General features: G+C 27.1%; 1 protein-coding gene across 1 annotated transcript in view; it reads right to left on the bottom strand.

Annotated features, from left to right (window-relative positions):
• Positions 1 to 3657: 3657 nt before the first annotated feature.
• LOC136975923 (ankyrin repeat and SAM domain-containing protein 3-like) overlaps positions 3658 to 18761 on the bottom strand; it is a 30459-nt gene continuing 15355 nt past the window's right edge. Inside the window, exons 9-13 of the mRNA XM_067271089.1 lie at positions 16302 to 16409; positions 13162 to 13312; positions 11365 to 11506; positions 9789 to 9931; positions 3658 to 4051 (exon numbers count right to left, since the gene is read on the bottom strand). Of these exons, the coding sequence (XP_067127190.1) occupies positions 3862 to 4051; positions 9789 to 9931; positions 11365 to 11506; positions 13162 to 13312; positions 16302 to 16409 (734 nt within the window). The 3' untranslated portion in view covers positions 3658 to 3861. The remainder of the gene's footprint in view (positions 4052 to 9788; positions 9932 to 11364; positions 11507 to 13161; positions 13313 to 16301; positions 16410 to 18761) is intronic.

Here is an 18761-nt window from a genome sequence, read left to right as displayed (position 1 = left end):
ATAGCAGAAAATAATGTACTGTGCAAGTAATTGTTACAATACATAATAAAACTATGATTTTTACATAAAAAAATATATAATATTCAGTTGAAACTTTAGCAAAAATATCAAATTTTGAAATTTAATGCTTTTTATACCAAAAAGATTTTTCTTGAGAAAATATATTTGAGTTTTGAGCATAAATTTTAAAGATCAGGTATCATGTAAAGATATAGTAAATTAATTCCATATTAAGAAAAATCCTATATAAACAATTAAATGTGTCATACTTTTCTTAAAAGTTAACAACAACAACAATAATTCTAATAATTGATTATTAACATAAGAATTAATTTTTGATAAATAAAAAGAAATACATTATTAAATTATCAGTATAGAGGGTGGAAAAGAAAGCCATTTAACATCCCTGCTGCAGAATATAAATGTACCCAAAGAATGTACAGTATATGGAGCACATCATGTAATATGCTCTGTAACTGTTTGAGATAGGTCAATAAAATCTTTCAGCGATCAATTCCTGGTGAAATTGACCGTAAATGATGTGCTTCCCATTTACTGTTTCGCAGTTGCATTCAATATGGCCGCCATAAAAATGGTGGCCATGCTTGTAATACACATCAATCTGTTTTCCTCTTGGTCTAATGCTTCCCTGACATGAGCGAATTAACTTTGGGTACATTCTATATTGTAGTAGAGGTGTTAAGTGACTTTCTTTCCCATCCTGTATATTTAGTAAACATTGAAAAAATGAATGTATCACTGTACAATCTAAAATTCAATATATTAAAATTAATTATGTCTAAAACTTGCAATATAGTTGCAAAATAAACTGACTTTAACTAGTGTTATTATAAGCCATTAAAAATTATAAGGTAAAAATTTATCAATCAATAATAATAATATTAAAAATATGAAAAATTATATGAATTTTTTCAATGTTAAAACTGTATTTATAGAATTTTACATTATGAACACTTGCAAAAATTTTTCTTCTAAATTTTTACAAAAATTAATCAAAAATATCAAATTTTTATATAGGACAATACCCATTTTATTCTAATTGGAAACTAATTAACTAAGCATTGAGATATTTTTATTCCAAATTAAACAATATTTAACATAATTTTGTCAAAAAGATGGATTTTTTAGTTTATTTTTATAAATATATAATTTTTCATGTGATTTAATTGCATGTTTAGTTTATAAAATGTTTAGCAAATTATTTTAAACAACAAAAAGATATTTTTATAATTTTTTAAAATTCGTTTATATCTATTTGAGTTGTATATAATATATTATTCCTAGACTGACTTCAAAGTATATAATAAAGTTTAAAGTAATTCTGTATATTTATTATCCTATATATTTAGTTTTATGTGAATATTTTATTAATTTGCAAGAACATTCAAAATTTCTTAAGATGAATTGAAAATATAGCTTATTATTAGATTCTCAAAATCATTTTCATTGGTGTATTATCTTAATCATTTAGTGCAGTAATATTTATATTTATTCATTTATCTTTAATATTACTTCAGGTAAATATTAAATTAAAAAGTAAGAAGTTATATTTAGTAGCCAAATTAAGATATAATTTGAGAGTAGATATTTAGGAAATAAGCAGAAATATTAAATATATGATTATCTCAAATGAAAATTTTGTAAGTTTTCGTTATTTGATCAACAATAATTTATAGTTTTATCATAAAATACAAAATTATAATCTATTAAATCACATGTTAAAGTATATAATATGATATTAAATATGGAGAGTTTAAGATAAATTATAAATTTTTTAAACATTTATTTTTATCTCAAACTTTTTGAAACAGATTTTCCTTTATTTTAAAAGAATTTTCATGTGCTTCTTAAAAATCATGTAAATAAATAACATTAAAAATTTGTTTTGGATTAATGAGAACAAAAATATTATTTAGTCAACAATTTCAAACAAATGTTCCTGATTAGATTTTTCATTCTTTTGGAGATTAGCCAAACAAACAAATAAAGGTGATATTTGAGAAAAGTTATTTTTAGAAAGACACAAACCAATCGATTTGTACATATATTAATACTGATTTTATTTGACTTAGCATTAACTAATTACACCAGATGAAGAATGAACTTGTAAACATGCTAATGAAAAAGATTTAAATGATAATTGGAACTAAAATGAATTGTTTAACACTTTATATAATTTCCAAAGGGAAGAAAATCAAATTTATCAATTCTATTACTCTTATAACAATGTAACAACAGAGAAAGTGAAGATATAATATCTATTCCTTAACTGTATATCTTTACCATAATATTGTAGTAAATATTTGATAAATGATAATTAATATTTTGTATAAATTCTGTTTTATTATTTTTTTAATTTAAAACTTAAATCTTTGGACATGCACACAATATTTAAATCTCATTAAATTTAAGTAATTCTTATTATTCTAGTATACAATAATAACCATAGTATAAGTAATAACCATAAATAAATGGTTTTTTACAGTTACTGTAATTATTTATAAAATTGACTTTCCAAATGTTGCTTCTTGTTGGGAAGTATGATTCCATCCACATAATAAAATATCTGACTTAACTTTAACTTCTAGGAAACTAATTAATAACTTTTTAACTTCTGCGACTCTAACTGATATAAGATTTTGCTTTGTAGATTGTACTAAAATAAAGTATGCCAAATTCCTGTCATAAACTGTAGAGAAAAGTACTTACATTTCAAATCATTTTATTTACATGTTTTATAATTTTTAATAAGTAATTTAAATTATTCTAGGATTATAATCTAAATGTTAAGGGGAGAAAAGATCAATGAAATTGGTTCTTTTGATTGGGTCTTTGATGAGTGGAATAAAGTTGAATCTTTTAATCTGTGTGAAACATCCTTTGCATAATAAGCTATGTTCAATTGTCCACCACTATCACACTAAGATTATTACTACATTAATATAAAAATTTTAACTATAATAATAAGTAATAATAAAGTCTTTAAACATAAATATGCTTTGTCTACTATTAAAAATTCTCACAACATAACTTACTATCAATTGCATGTAAGCATCAATAGATATATGCAACACAAAAACATGCAACCTGTAGAAAAAGTATGTTCTTAAAATTTATTTACTTACCTTTTCATTGATTTTTTATTTATAGCAAAAATGCTTTCTTTCTGTTCTTAAAAAGTAATGTTATGATGATTTTGAAAAATTTGTTAATAATTTGTTTTAGTTTAAACAGATGATTTATTAAATAATTTTTAAACTTTCATTTGTGACTTTTGTTTTAATATACAGATAAACAAAACCACCGGTTTATTGTGGAAAAATTATAACAAGAAATCTTTTATTTAGAAAATTTCTTTGAATCAAATTTTCTAAATGAAATAACAAGCAAAGTTTTAGTTGATGTATTTTAAATAAAACAGATTTATATTTCATTATATGAAATGAACTATTTATTCATTGTATTTAAATTTAGTTTATTAGAAGTAAAAAATGAATAACTGATTTGTATAAATAGTTCTTAAAGTATCCTTGATAAAATGTTTTGATTTTAAATATATACAACAACAAAATATAGTGTTATTTTGTTAATAACAACAAAATATAAGCGACAACGAAAGAACATGAAAAAAGCTGATTATACATTTTGAATACATGATTTTATTTAAAATATCTATTTGCTACATAAATAGTTATAAAAATTTATACACATTTAAAAACATTATTTAAAATCTTAAATACATAAAATGTAAATTTTTATGTATAACAAATAAATGTAAAAATAGGAGTATTACTTGTAAAATATTTTTTAAAAACTAGATCTTTATATTAAAATTGTATTTCATAATGTTTTGAATTCTGTTAAAATGTGCAAAAACCTGTCTGCTTGATTGCACAGCTCCAAGGCCAAAGTATTAATAAACTGATTTGCATTATCCATAGGAACTGCAACGCCTTGTGGAGAAACATTATGCCATTGACTTGGATGCATAATGTTTGGAGGTAAAAAGGCTGTACCATTATTTATTGCCCTTGAAAAGAAAATAAAGTTTTGATTATTTTTATTGCAAAAATTTTACAGATTACATTTTACTTAAAACACAAAAGTTGTTATTTAAAAAACATTGTTTTTTTAATGCAGTCTCTGTTTATGCTGTGTTTACTATACTAGTTTGTGTTCTTTTATAATGTAGGTAAATAAATATTTCTCAATTTTCAACCAATTTTTCAATCTGTATCAAATTCAATTTTCTTCAATTTAAATGATGCTTCAGTAAACAACTTATCATATTCTGGCCAGATAATAAGATTACAGTATCGATTATCCAACCCCCGATTAACCGACTTATCGGTTAACCAACCGCGTTCTAGTCGGCAAATTCAAATGTCCGCTAGTGATGTAGCGCTACAATATTTGGTTATGTCTTAGCTACTTTAATATTATTTTTGTTAAATTTTTGCATGTTTTAGCTGGCAGCACTGGCTCGACCATGAAAAGGAGGCTAGTATTTAAACCAGGCCTAATACACTATACTAATAATGTATTTTTTCATACTTTTCAGTTATCCGACCAACCCCAGTCCCCAATTAAGTCGGATAATCGATGCTCTACTGTATTATTATTTAAATATCTGTACTTATATCTTGATACAACAGATTATAATTTAACAGATTATAGATATATAATCTGTTACATTACCTGTAAGAAATACTATAAATTTTTACACTTCTGAAATTTAACTGCCAGTACTATATTCTATTATACACATTATTTAAAATTTTTCTTTTTCAGATTTTTTAAAGTTTTATAAAAATTGTTTTTAATGAAGTACAAACCAGTTATTCTTACTTGATATGTATCATGCAGATAATTTATTCATTGATTCATAAGAAGCAGCTTTCTGCATAAATACCTAGAAAGCTGCTTCTTGAACTAATAAACAAACTCATTTTGTATTCAGTTTCCAAGTAATTTGCTACACTCACTATCAGACAAACATGAATAGCAATACCTTTGATAGTGCCTTGATAAATACAAAAAATTTGATGTCTTCAATAACATCCTTCACAACCACAGGAACACAATTAACATGACCAGAGTTGACTTTTCTTGTAAAGGATGTCGTGAAGTCATCAAATTTTTATTTGTATTTAGTCTTCAATTTTTAAATAGTTTTTCAAATCATGGTTGTTTAAAATTATCAAAATTTAATTTTTATTATAACTACTCTTAAAATATAAATTGATCCTAAAAGCATTTTTTATTAATAACCACCATAATTTTCATTTGGAAGAATGGTTTTTATCTAAAGTAACAGTTTATGTTTTCTAGAGACATTGCCTGCATATGATTTAAATATATATTATCTACATGAAAACTTACAAATAATGGCAATGTGAAAATAAAGAAATCATAAAAAATTTGAATTTTTCAATACTGATGTGAAAGTTTGGACTGACCAGAACCAAAAATAACATTAAAACATTTAATTGTGCTTTTCCCATGGACCTCAGAAATGAATCACAAGAAACTAAATCCAAAATTTGGTGATTGGCAAAAATCAGTAGCATGACCAAAAGAGATAAAAGGGGGAACAGAGAGGGAAAAGGGGCAGTCCCGTTAAGAAATCACCGCCCGAGACGAGTACTTAGCCTCACCCAGCCACACCTCCCCGAATCGATGAAATTTCAAGGACCCATTTGCCATCGATCGATGAGGTATGATAACAAACTTTTGTTGAGTTCTCTCTCGGACTCCCCCGTATTAGGTTAATCGATGTACCTCCTCTTAGAGGTTCTAATTGTATTTTGTTAATCTTTGTCTGGTAATAAATTTTTGTTTGTTATTCAACTGATTATTGATTATTCGAATATCGCCGCTGCTTTATTGTTGGACCCACTCACTTCCTCCACTCGCGTAATGGTGTAACAACATCACCGCCATTCTTGACAGTGGGCAGGTCTCACTGACCTGTTAGATGAAAAAAAGGAGACACGACAACGTTCTACTCCCAGTACCCATACTTAATATAATTTTGAATTTCTACTAAAAGTGTATAAAATAAAATTACAAATTATAAATTGTATGTGAATACTTAATATCAATTATTAATTTAACAATCAAGTTTTTAATTTAAAAGTGATTTTCAGTATGAGTATTAATGATTTCATGCATTACTTGATTACTTGTTTTAAAATCATAGTGTAATTTTGAATGCTACATCCAATACTAATGCTAATTAACTAACTAGTTTAAATAAAAAACAAAAATTCAATATATTATTATAGATAAAGTAGAAATATTGTAAAATAGAATATTCAAAAATCAAAAAAAAAACTTTATTGATGTAAGGTGCAATTTCAGAAAACTTCAAAAAAGATATTGAATTATTTTTAAATAATGAAAATTTGTTGATAAATTACTTAGTGCCTAAATACTATTCACCATAAATAATTCATTTGACTATAAATTTTACATAGCTTGATTATACTGATTAATTGGAAAACTGTTTACATCTAATTAATAATCGCCTTTAAATTTCTTTTACTAGTCTAAAAGTAAATTAGGATGAATAATTCTGATAAGAAATTTTAATTATTTAAATTAGTTAATAAATTACCATTATAATTATTATTAGAAATGTTGCTAGCTGTAGTAAATGAAATTCATTTAATTTTTAATAGATTTGATAAATTTTCAAAAAGTTTTAATAAATTAATACTTTAAATTTGTAACTACAAATTAGTTTTTTAGAATCATATTATTAATAATTTCTTATTGATAGGATTCTTAAACTCCCCCTACCCCAAACGGGGAGTTTAAGAATTTGACAAGGGAGGGGGAGAAGATTTAAAGCAGCATGATGTCACTGCTTACTAAATATACAATTTGGGTTAAGGATGGATCTTGTAAAATAGAATTGTGCATACTCTTTTATTCTGCAACTTTCAGTATTGATATTGCAAAACTCTTTCAAGAAGCACCACTGACTGAGTATTTGTGCAGGAATAAAAACACCAAAGTTTGTATAAGAGAAAATTTGATCAGCACAACAAGTTGCACATAAAATATTTTATTTCATATTTTTGGACTTGCTATCATTTCTGTAGTCAATCCTGGTTTTTGTTTATAAAGTCAAGCATCCTACTTGATGATTTTTGCTATCCAATTCAGTATTGCCAAATCAAAAGAATGTTCAGCTTTGGAAATCCAGTAATTTTCACTTTAACCCAAATTTTATTCAAAAAATTTTAAACAAATCCAGGTAGAAATATTAATACTTGGGAAGTTTTGGAAGAGGAAACTTTTTTTTCTGTAGAACTGTTGGTCTTTGTGTGGCAACAATGATCCAATAGTATGTCAAGATTATTTACCACATGTTGTCCAGAAAAATGAGTGCCAGAATAAGAATATCAGAACTTTAAAACTCTTGATAATTTAACAAAGGAATTGAATTAAATTGAGTTTCAGCAGTGTTTATTTGCATTTGTTGCCAAGTTCTTCAAACATAATTGAAGGTAAAAGACATGTTGTGACAGTGCCAGTAAAGCTTGAAAGGCACAGGATGATTTACATGTAAAACATCCAGACTCAGAATTTGTTAGAGCATCAATTCACTACTTAGAGGAATTGGCTTCATTAATAGAACCTACCAAAGTTTTCTTCCTTAATCAAGATGACAAAGATAGGATTTTTACAGGAATAACCATTCCTGTAAAAATCCTCATTACTCATGCATATGGAATATAGGATAAAGCTACCAGATCATGATTGGGTAGTGGCCAATGATCATAAATTAATACCATCAGTTTATGCATGTGTTGATGTCAAGTCAGGTTGTTTCAGTAATCCCCAAACAATGAGTTACTCTGGTCCTAAGTACATTGCTGTACAAAGTGATAAACATGATTCACCTCTATCTTATTCCTATTCCTGTGTTATGAAAAATTGTTAAATTTGCCAAAATTTGCTGAGTATGTTAAATTTAATGGTGGACATCTAAAACCTATTGTTATTATAACTGATGAAAATCTGCACTATCACAAAGTTAACAAGGCTGCCTGCAACTTTTCTCTTTTTACAGAATAATCTACATGCAATGTTTATAGCCACAAATGCCCCCGACTGCAATGCCTATAATAGAGTTGAGCATTGAACGGTTTCCTTTTTTTTAGGAAAATGGCTGAATTAATTTTACTTCAGCAGCAATCTTGACAAAATTGGGAAAACAGTTGAACAACTCGAAGAAGATAACTTTAATTTTACAGGATGCACATTGGCAGAAGTATGGTCAACTATAGTCATTGATAATCATTCAGTAATTGCTGAATTTGTCCCAGTAGATGATTCTCAAACTGACTTGACAAATCAAGAAATTTCTTCTTTTTAGCATTCTAAACACATCAGGGAATTGCAATACATGCTACAAATTATTAAATGCTAAGACAAATTGCTGTTCACCATTTAGACGTGCTATAATAAGATAATGCCAGATAAATTCGTGCCTTCACCAATAAAATTAACTCATAGTATTGAAGATTTGAGAGCTGTAGAACCATCTTCAAATGTAGGTATATTTGCAACTCTGTTTGTGAGAAAGGCTTTAAAAGAAGAAATATTGCAACAGTCTTGTCATAAGTACTGATCTCTGCCATATGACTCATATTGCATGTCTATGGCAATTGCAAACTGGACATATGGCAACTGCACATTATATCATGCCTCCTTGAAAAGCCCACACAATGATTCTCAATGGTATACTACAAATTCTCAAGGCCAAGCTCTAGTCAGTCAAAAAGAACTGGTACATGTCGTAACAAAAAGGGACAATGTCAATAAATTCTTCATTGATCCATTCAATGTCTTCAGCAGACATTGAATGGATCAACAAAGAATTTATTGACGTAAAAAATCTCCCCAAAAGTGTTTGTATGGAAACCAAAGTACCATCTCTTGCATAGTGTCAATAAAAAGACAGCTAACTGATGCATGGGAGTGAATATATTTTTGGAGTAAGCTAATTGATATTTACATTGTAAATAAAATTGAATACTACTTCTGATTATTGTACTTTTCTCAAAGAAAAAGGAGGCTGTAACTGATGTGACATCATTTTAAAGGTAGGTTTGAAAACTGTGACAATGGGTGACAACGGGAGGGGGGTTAACTCTTCTAGTATTCCTGCATATACAGTAGAGCATCGATTATCTGACTTAATTAGAGACTGGGGTTGGTCAGATAACTGAAAAGGTGAATAACCGAAAAGTATGAAAAAATACATTATTAGTATAGTGTATTAGGCCTGATTTAAATACTAGCCTCCCTTTCTTGGTCAAGCCAGTGCTGCCAGCTAAAACATGCAAAAATTTAACAAAAATAATATTAAAGTAACCAAGACATAACCAAATATTGTAGTGCCACATCACTAGCGGACATTTGAATTTGCCAACTAGAACGCGGTCAGTTAACCGATAAGTCGGTTAATCAAGGGTTGGATAATCGATGCTCTACTGTACTTTATTTGTATTTTTAACATGCTCTGATTAGATGTGATAAGATATTAGCTTTTATTCAATATAGGAGTTTGATGAAACTTGTAATGTTGATAGTAAACTAACATTCCTTTTATATTTAAGTACTTGCATTAATAAAAGTAATAACTTTACTTAATCCTAAACAAATGTGTTTTGATAAAGTGAATTTTCATATTCAGATTACATTTATTTTAGCTATTATATATTTAAACATATGTTACTTAATATATTTACCTGATTTGACTTATCAAAATAGACATTTTTTCTTTTATATAATATAATTTTGACATTGTTGTGGCTAATGCTTGTCTCTCTGTTGCAAGTGTCATCTCAATTAATTTTCTTAAATCTTTTTCTTGATTTAATTGAGAAGTTAGCTAAGATTTACAAATAAATAATAAATTAATATAAACATTTTAAAATAATTTATTAAGTAATTACATTTATAAATTATAATTTTCATATAAAAAAACATTTTAATCAACTTGAATAATATAATTCTAACAGCCTGCTATTTAAATAATATTGATCAAACTGTTATGTATCATAAATACTGACCAGATAATAAATTATTAAATTAAAAATAAGAACTTATATATTAGAAAGCATTCTATAAAAATTATACAATGTTTATAGCCTATTACAAAAAAATTATAACTGAAAATTTAATAATAATATTTCTGTATAATTTAATAATAATTTTTGTTATTATTATGAAAATTTTCAAGGACTTATAGACCAAACAGCACAAGAACATTAATTATAAGATAAGTAAAATACAGATTATGACACTTATTATGCTCAGAATATAATAATGTTTTACATATAAATTAAATGTTACGGATGAAACTAAAAACAGACTGGGCATATCTGTTATATTCTAAACATTTTACTTTCCCAGAGGAAAAGTATGACGTTTGGTCAAAACATGACCACCCAAGATTTTTAATTTTTGGATTCAGGATCTTGAAATTCAGAAATGCAAAAGAATGTGGGGGTTTTTTCTTGTATGTTAGGTGTGGGGCACAATTTTCTTCACCCAATTTGAAGCTTAATAACTCCTGTACCTTTTGTCAAAAATTTCTAAAATTTTGCAGGGTGGTTTCTGTATTAGGGGATTGATGCTATTAAATTTTGGTGATTAAAGGTTGACAGAATGGGAGATAAAGAGGATTGTGTGTCATATCTCAAGTAGGATTTGACTTAATGATGATTTTACTCATTATTAGCATTTATTAATATATAAAAAGTTCTTTTTAATAAAATATCATAACAGATGGCATGATCAAATGTTGCCAGAAAAGATAATCTATTCATTCTGGATTTTTTAACAATATTCTTTAAAAGAAGATACATAATTTATTGTATTAAATTTTCTACATAAATAAAAATACATCATTTAAATTAACACAAGAAAAAAACTACACAAAAATAATAGTATTCGATTAAAATTTTGTGTGTGTAAAACTGGAAAAGTTGTTACTATTAATTATTCTAGTATTTTTTGTGCATTCAAATATACAGTATTGACATTTATAATATTAAAAACTAACTTTAGTTTTATAAAAAGCTTGAAAGAGTATATAAAATATAATGTATAGCAACAATTTTGGCATATTTTTCTTACAGAAAACTGATAAGCTAGATTAATATTTATATTCTTTGAATAGATTCAATGAAAAATTACATAACAGGTATTCATTTAAAAATTTATTTAAAACTATATTTTAATATGGATTCACAAATAAATACTTTGATATCTAGATTGCAATTGATACTTAGAAACATTAATGAAATTATTTTAATTTACCTCTTCTATTTTTCTGTTTTGTTCTTCTTTATCAACCAGTAATTTATTTGTAAATGCATGCTCTAAGGGATTGCCAATAACAGACGCATTTTCATGCCATCGAGTTATTGCAGTTGTCATTTTTCGACGAGGACCTAATAATCTAAAAAAAATAAAAAACATAATAATAATAATGCTCTTTTTTAAAAATTTTATTCTCAACAAGAAAATTTGCAATATCATGCAAAATGATTTAATTTAGTATTTCTCTTGTAAATTTTTTAAATAGAAATTCATTTAGATAAATTAAATAAAAATTCAACAGTCTTTTTGGAATTATTAAACTAAAAAATAAGTGCATAAGTGCATGTTAACATTTTTGAGCACATTAAATCATCAGAAATTCTTTAGGACTCTTCAGAGCTTTTCAATAAAATTATATTTTTGAAAATTCATAAAGAAACAAAAGATAAGTGAATACAGTAAATCTTGTTAAGTTGAACTTCTTAATTCAAATCTGTCTACAGGTCCCCAACACAACATATAGGGTTTTCCATATAGTATAATCTCATTAAGTTGAAAATGCTAATATTTTTAAACTCAAACTTATTTTCTGTACCTCCACCCTTTGCTACATCCATGTTCATCATCATCTCTTATATCCAATGTAAATACACATAATTAAGATAAACACTATGGCTCCATGCCAAACACAATATCACACCATTACAACCTTATGTTGACATCCATTTACTGATACAGTATGTCATCAGCATTCTGATTTGAACACAAGGGGGTGCTTTGACAACATGCTCAAAAGCACCATAAACTATGCAATTTTGTAATCATTCGGTGTTCAGTTTGTTTGTTTGTTAAGTTATGGCAATGCAACATTTGGGCAATCTGCCTAGAGGGAATGCCTTCCATGAGGTCTTTTTAAGGGAAACTGCCCCTATTTAGGCATTACAAATGTGGAGAAAACCTGGAAAACTCCACATGGCCAGCCCGTCCGAGCACAGTGCAAACCCATGACCAAACTCCCAGTGTTCAGGAACCACTTGGCCACTAGTGGGCTTCAGTGTTCAGATTCTTGAGAAATGGCTTGATAATAGGAGATTTAAGACCACAGAATAATTTGAAAAAAATTAGGTGTTAAATTCATTAATTTGAAACTAACTTGGTCAAGTTTTTTTTACCCACTCAAATTTGACTGAACAAAGTCTTACAGTATTATTAAAATGAATAGTCATGCTAATGTCAATAGCAACATATATATATAACAAAAACCTGATATGTATATGGAAACATCACCAAACGATCGCCTAAATAATTGGGCTATTTAGGTGATCGTTTGGTGTATATATAATTTATTTATTTATTTGTGTCTAAAATATATAAATAACTACAAAGATAAAATAAAATAGAAAAAGCTTAAGAGAATAAATAAATATTTAATATACTGAAGATAAATTCAAATATTGCATTATGTATTTTTAAACTTAACAAATTTTAAAAAACTTCATTGAAATTCTACAAACAGGAAAACCAATCTCAACTTTGTTTGTGTAATTAATTATACAAAATAAAAATTTGCACATTAACCATAGAAACATTGAATCACAATTTTAATTCCTATTTTTAATTTGTTTTTGATATAAACAAATTTTAATGATTAAATTATTTTATTAGTAATAGTTTCTAAACTTAATATAAATTAATTCTAAGAAAAATTATTTATATTTATGATTCTAATTCATTATTTAATATATTTAACTGTAGTTAATTAAAAAATTATGAACTAATTAAATATATTCTTACTTAATTCCAATATCCTTTAAATCTTTATCAGTCAATGTTAGAAATGTGTCGAGATCAATGTCTTGATCTTCAAAAACATGATAATATTTTGAAAGATCTAACCTTTCTAATAATGAAGAAAGGGAATAAACTGAAGACGTTGATAAAAGATCTAAAAATTCAAATTTTAAAATTTATTTATTACATTAAATTACATTCTTAATAATTTATAATTATTATAAATCATATTAAAAAAATTATTCAAAAGATTTATCAATATCACACTAGTCACACATTCTTAAGATTTATGAAAACAATTTTTTGTTTGAATATCTGATAGAATCATATTAATGTTCCTCTTCTGGGAATTTTTTCACAAGCTTCATTTGGTGAACTATCAATCCAACTTGTCTGCAATTTGATCTTTAGTCTATCACAAGTAGTTTACAAGGGTATCCCAGGATTGACTGCTTTGTCCAGAGGAGAGTTTTCTGCTTTTGTCTTTTCTCTCTCTCTTTCTCTTTTCCATTACATTATTCTTTCAACACAATTGACAGAGTATGATTATCAACATACAATCAAACCTTGGCTTTTGAATGACTCACTTTTTGAACAAATCAGTTCAAAAACAGAACTTCAAACTCATATTTGTCCTTGTTGCCAAACAAGCTATTTGGCAAGAGCCAATCACAGATTAGCGAGAGACAGATAGTTACCTCCTTGTACTTGCTATGTTAAAGAAAGTCAACAACCCGACCAATGATTGATAGGACTACCAATTCTGAAGTTAGTGACACTGAGATTGCCTCATGTCACTGTTGATGCTGCTGCTATTTAAATTAATTTCAATGTGCATGTACTTCCATTTTTTTATATGCGTTGCAGTTGAATTTAAATCAAATTAATGAATAAAAACCATGTTAATTGACATTCACATAACATAAATGATATTCAAAAATTCATGTTTAAAGACACTTAAGTCAAATTAAATAACAAAATTTAATGCTCAATATACAGTAAAAACACGGTTTCAAGAACAATTAAAAAATTTATCAGTATAATATTATATATTATAATATTAATATTTATTAATGTCATATATTATATATAATATTACATTGCATTTGTAGGCATTTTTGTGTGTGAAATACAGTTAAAAAGGTAAAAAAAAAAAAAGGCTTTATTTTGAAATCAGGAATGGATTAATTCACAATTTATATTTGTGTATTCTGAAACCATGTCTTCTTTTATCTGTTTTTATTGTCACAACTAGATGCATAGATAGACACTGGCATTTCTGACTTCATCTTTATTCGGAATATCTTATAGGCCGATACACGTTTTGGGCATAAGCCCCTCTTCTGTCAGCTACATAATAAAACATATCATAAATTTCTCATATTACAAAATGTTTATATTATAATAGGCTACAACGTACCCTGACTTCCAGGATTTCTTGTAGGTAGTGTTAACATGTAAACATCCTGTTTAAAATTACTTATTTACAGTTAAAATTGTTTTACTGTTAAAATACCTTTATAGTTTAAAATATATTCACAGTTAAAGTACTATTACAGTTAAAGTTTCTTGACTTAACACTGAACATCTTCTAGCACATACTCTTGATGTCCGTGTTAATGAGGTTCTGTTTAATCTAGTTGGCATATTTGCATTTCTTTAAAAACACTTATATGATAAATTAATCTTTCTAATTGTTATTACTATTATTATTATTGCTGTTGATATTATTATTAACTTTATTAATTAATAATTTTAACCAATTATCATGAATTTTAACACTTAAATTTTTATTGATGTTTTTTTTCTTTGGTTTTTTATTATTTCATAACTTTCTTTAAATTTTTTCTTGTACCAATTTGTTTCCTTGTGTAAAATTCTCACGTCATGATGTCAGAAATAAGTAGATAAAGATTTAAGTGGATAAGTAGATAAAGACACCATAAAGATGATGTCAGAAATGCCCAGTGTCTATCTATGCACTTAGTCATGACAATAAAAACAACAAATTTATATTGTTTCGTATGGAAAAATTTGTTTCAGTTTTAGAACAACTTTTAGGAATGAATTATGTTTGAAAACAGGTTTGACTGTATTCTTCACAGGTCACAGTTGCATTTAATGCAACATAATTCTCTTTTTATCTGAACAACTTTTTTGCTGTTTGATTTTCAAATACTTTGTGAGTCCATAGAAATCATAAAGTCCCAATTACCTGACTCTCCCAAATTTCTGTGTCATAATAAGCCAACCCCACAATTAGAATTTTTATAATTATAGTAAAACTAGATGTGCCTGACATTGCCAGAGCAAAAGTAATAAGTATAAGCAAATAAATTAAAACTATTGTATATTAAAAGTTTGGTTGTTTTAGGCCAACTCAAATCAACAGTGTTAATCCAGAATAAATCCAGAAAAACCTATACTCTTTGAATCTCTAATATGATTCATGAACTGCTTATACCTTCATTAGACTATATTTTCTGCAAGATCCTAGAGAGTTACTCTAAAAAATTTGATCCAAATCAGTCAAAGAGTTTAGAAGTTAACAAAGGAATAAAATCAGAGAGAGAGAGAGAGACACACACAAACATATAATTGTAACTTTTGTTGTACTGTTGACAGTTTCACAGTTTTAGAATAAAAACTCATTCATTTTTTTAATGCACCCTCTAAAGAGGGATGTGTAACCTCACTTAAACTGGCATGCATGCATTCCCCCGGAATAAACTGGCATGCCGGCTTTTACCGTATGGAAATATCTGATTTTGTGGTCTTCCCAGATAGACCAACATGCCGGTCATTCCGTGAAAATATGATAAAACAATAATGAATTGCTTAAACATGCTTTTAATGTAATTTTATAAATTTCTAAAAATTTTCAATTTTTGTTATGGAGAATTCTTTTTAATTTGGAATAATTAAGTTTATACACATTTCTTGATATTATTATTAATTTATCATTTACATTTGTGAAAAACATTAAATTATTACTACTGTATATTAGAAAATTAAATTTAAAGCTATTAATACACACAGAAACAAAAGGCATCTTAAGGCATTATTATTTAATTTTTAACTTAAAAATATATATTCATAATTTTTACTATATTGTTGGCTAAAAATATATTTAAAACACTTACTTGTAGCATTATTCATTTCTTTGGAAAGTAGAAGCCTAGTCATTACAGTATTCTGTTTCTGTTTCACCAACTGTTTCGATATTCTAGCACCATCATGAATGTTACAACCTGAAGAAATAAAATCTTCTATATATTTAAATGCTTTTACTAGTGATGTAACAAATATTTGGTCACTACTTGGTATTTGGCCTATTTTTTGCTATTCGGCCAAATACTGAATATTTAAATCACTATGCGGCTGAATACCGAATACCTAAAAACAGGAGTAAGAAATAACAAAAACACAGTAAATCAATCATTTTGGTAACTTTTATTAATGCTGAACATTAAATTATAATTATTAAAGTTAATAAGAAATAGCATCTAACTCTAGTATTAAATTATTTCGTAATTAAATATTATTATAGCCTTTATCTAGCCTGATATCTTATGGCATTGATGGCATGTAGGTTAGAATGTATCGAGCATTAATGTTATTGTTTAGTTAATTATGTTATATTCGCATTCGTGTATATTTTAATATTTTTTACGATATTTTAAAATAATTTACGAAACGTTTTATTGAAAGTTATTGTATTTAATGAAAGAATTATTTATCTATTTCTAGAAGATGAGTAACTAATATATAATTTACTTTATATATAAAGCAAAGAATGAGCATTTCTCATTATATACAAAAGATAACATTTGAAATCATGTTAATTTTAAAAATATTGACAAAAACAATAGCAACAAAATATCACAAAACTTCACAAATAGAAACCCCCAATAATATATTTGAACTGTTCCACAACTGGGGAGAAACTAGACCATATGTCCCCACTAAAGTATATCCTTAGGGTACTATTCAGTCTACAAATACGTAGTAAAAACAAAATTTTAGTGCTTAATTAGAGTTAAAAAGATCGATTGCAAATAAAATAACTTATAAGTTATAACTTCTAAATACCAATCTAAATACCAACAACTGCCGAATCATATCGGGCTATTTATGGCTATTACATAAATTATAAACCAATTTGGCACTAGAGAGCAGGGTATGTGATCCTTGCCATAATGCAGTTTGTGCACCAATTTTCATATGTGCATTAATCAAGCTGAATAGTTTGGCTGAATATTTGGCCAGGAGTGTGGCCGAATGGCCGAATATTTGGTATTCGGCCTGAGGCTGAATATACTACTTGTTAAATCACTAGCTTTTACAAACTTTAATATTAAAAGAATGTTATATTTATATCAATTATGCAATGATTTTCCTTTCTACTTTTAAAAATATTTTTAATTGACATATATTCTTAATTTAAGTTTGAAAATTATTCAGTATACAAAGTACATCAAACATAAATTTATATTATTGATAATTATTATTCTATACAATAGACTGTTTAGGATAAAGTGCATTAAGTTTTTGTTCCAAACATTAAAAGTCATAACCTTCAACATAATATTTAAAGAACTTGACATAAATTCTGATTACTTTCACAGATAAATAAATATAAATGAAATTTATGTTAATACAAAAGTATTAGTCAAAAAATATAACATTATGAAATGATATAATCTAAAAACTATACATGTACAAATATTCTCTCGCTTTGTAAATTCATGTAACAAAATAATGATTGTGTAAGTCCAAAATGATCCAATGAATTTATTCAAAATTTAAGGTGTACAAAGTATTCACCACAGACACTGATTACAGTGGTACCTTGTACTTCAAATGACAGCTTTGTAAGGAACTGAGTCCGAGCGTTATTTTTATTTTATTATTATTTTTTCATTTTATTATATTTTGTTTGGGGCTTATGTTTAGTTAGGACGAAGGTTCCCCACCACTCTCTTATTAGTAACAAAAAAAAAAAGAAGATAATAAAGTAACTCACGAAAGAATGAGCGCCGTAGGAAAAAATTCTTGCGCACTTGCGCTACCCAGCGAAAATAAACAGTCCGCAGAAAAATGGAGGGGGGAATCCCCACACTCACTAGCAAAGAAATACTTACTAAACCGTCATAAAACATCCCAGAAAATTGTGCTAAATACTTTGTAAACAGTTTGTAAGATTTTGTCGGAAAATTAAAGCTGCCAGAAAGAAACTTGATGTTAGAAAAACTAAGTATGTAAATAAGGGGAGTAACCTAGCTGAATTGTGACATCACCTCACAGCATAAAACCAGCACGCTAACCGAAGATGATCAAGGTGATTTCCAGAGCGAGGTGATTCCTGGTTGAAGTCCAGATTGAGAATTAGGTGATCCAAGGGTTTAAAGAGGAATTCGATTTGACGATAACGAAAGGATTGAGGAAATAGGTTCCTAGTGTAGTGAGGCGACGGATAGACATTTAGTTCGTAAGAGATTTTGTTCACAGTTCTTAAGGATTTGATTTGTCGAGTTTTAAAAGGGGAATTAAGATTAAGTTAAACTAGGTAGCTGAGTTTTATTGTCGGGTTGACTTGTTGA

This window comes from Centruroides vittatus, unplaced genomic scaffold (assembly GCF_030686945.1).
Source record: "Centruroides vittatus isolate TY-2023 unplaced genomic scaffold, ASM3068694v2 contig_391, whole genome shotgun sequence".
Taxonomy (NCBI): domain Eukaryota; kingdom Metazoa; phylum Arthropoda; class Arachnida; order Scorpiones; family Buthidae; genus Centruroides; species Centruroides vittatus.
The sequence above is the reverse complement of the archived record's forward strand: the minus strand, read 5'-3'. Positions and strand labels throughout refer to the sequence as shown.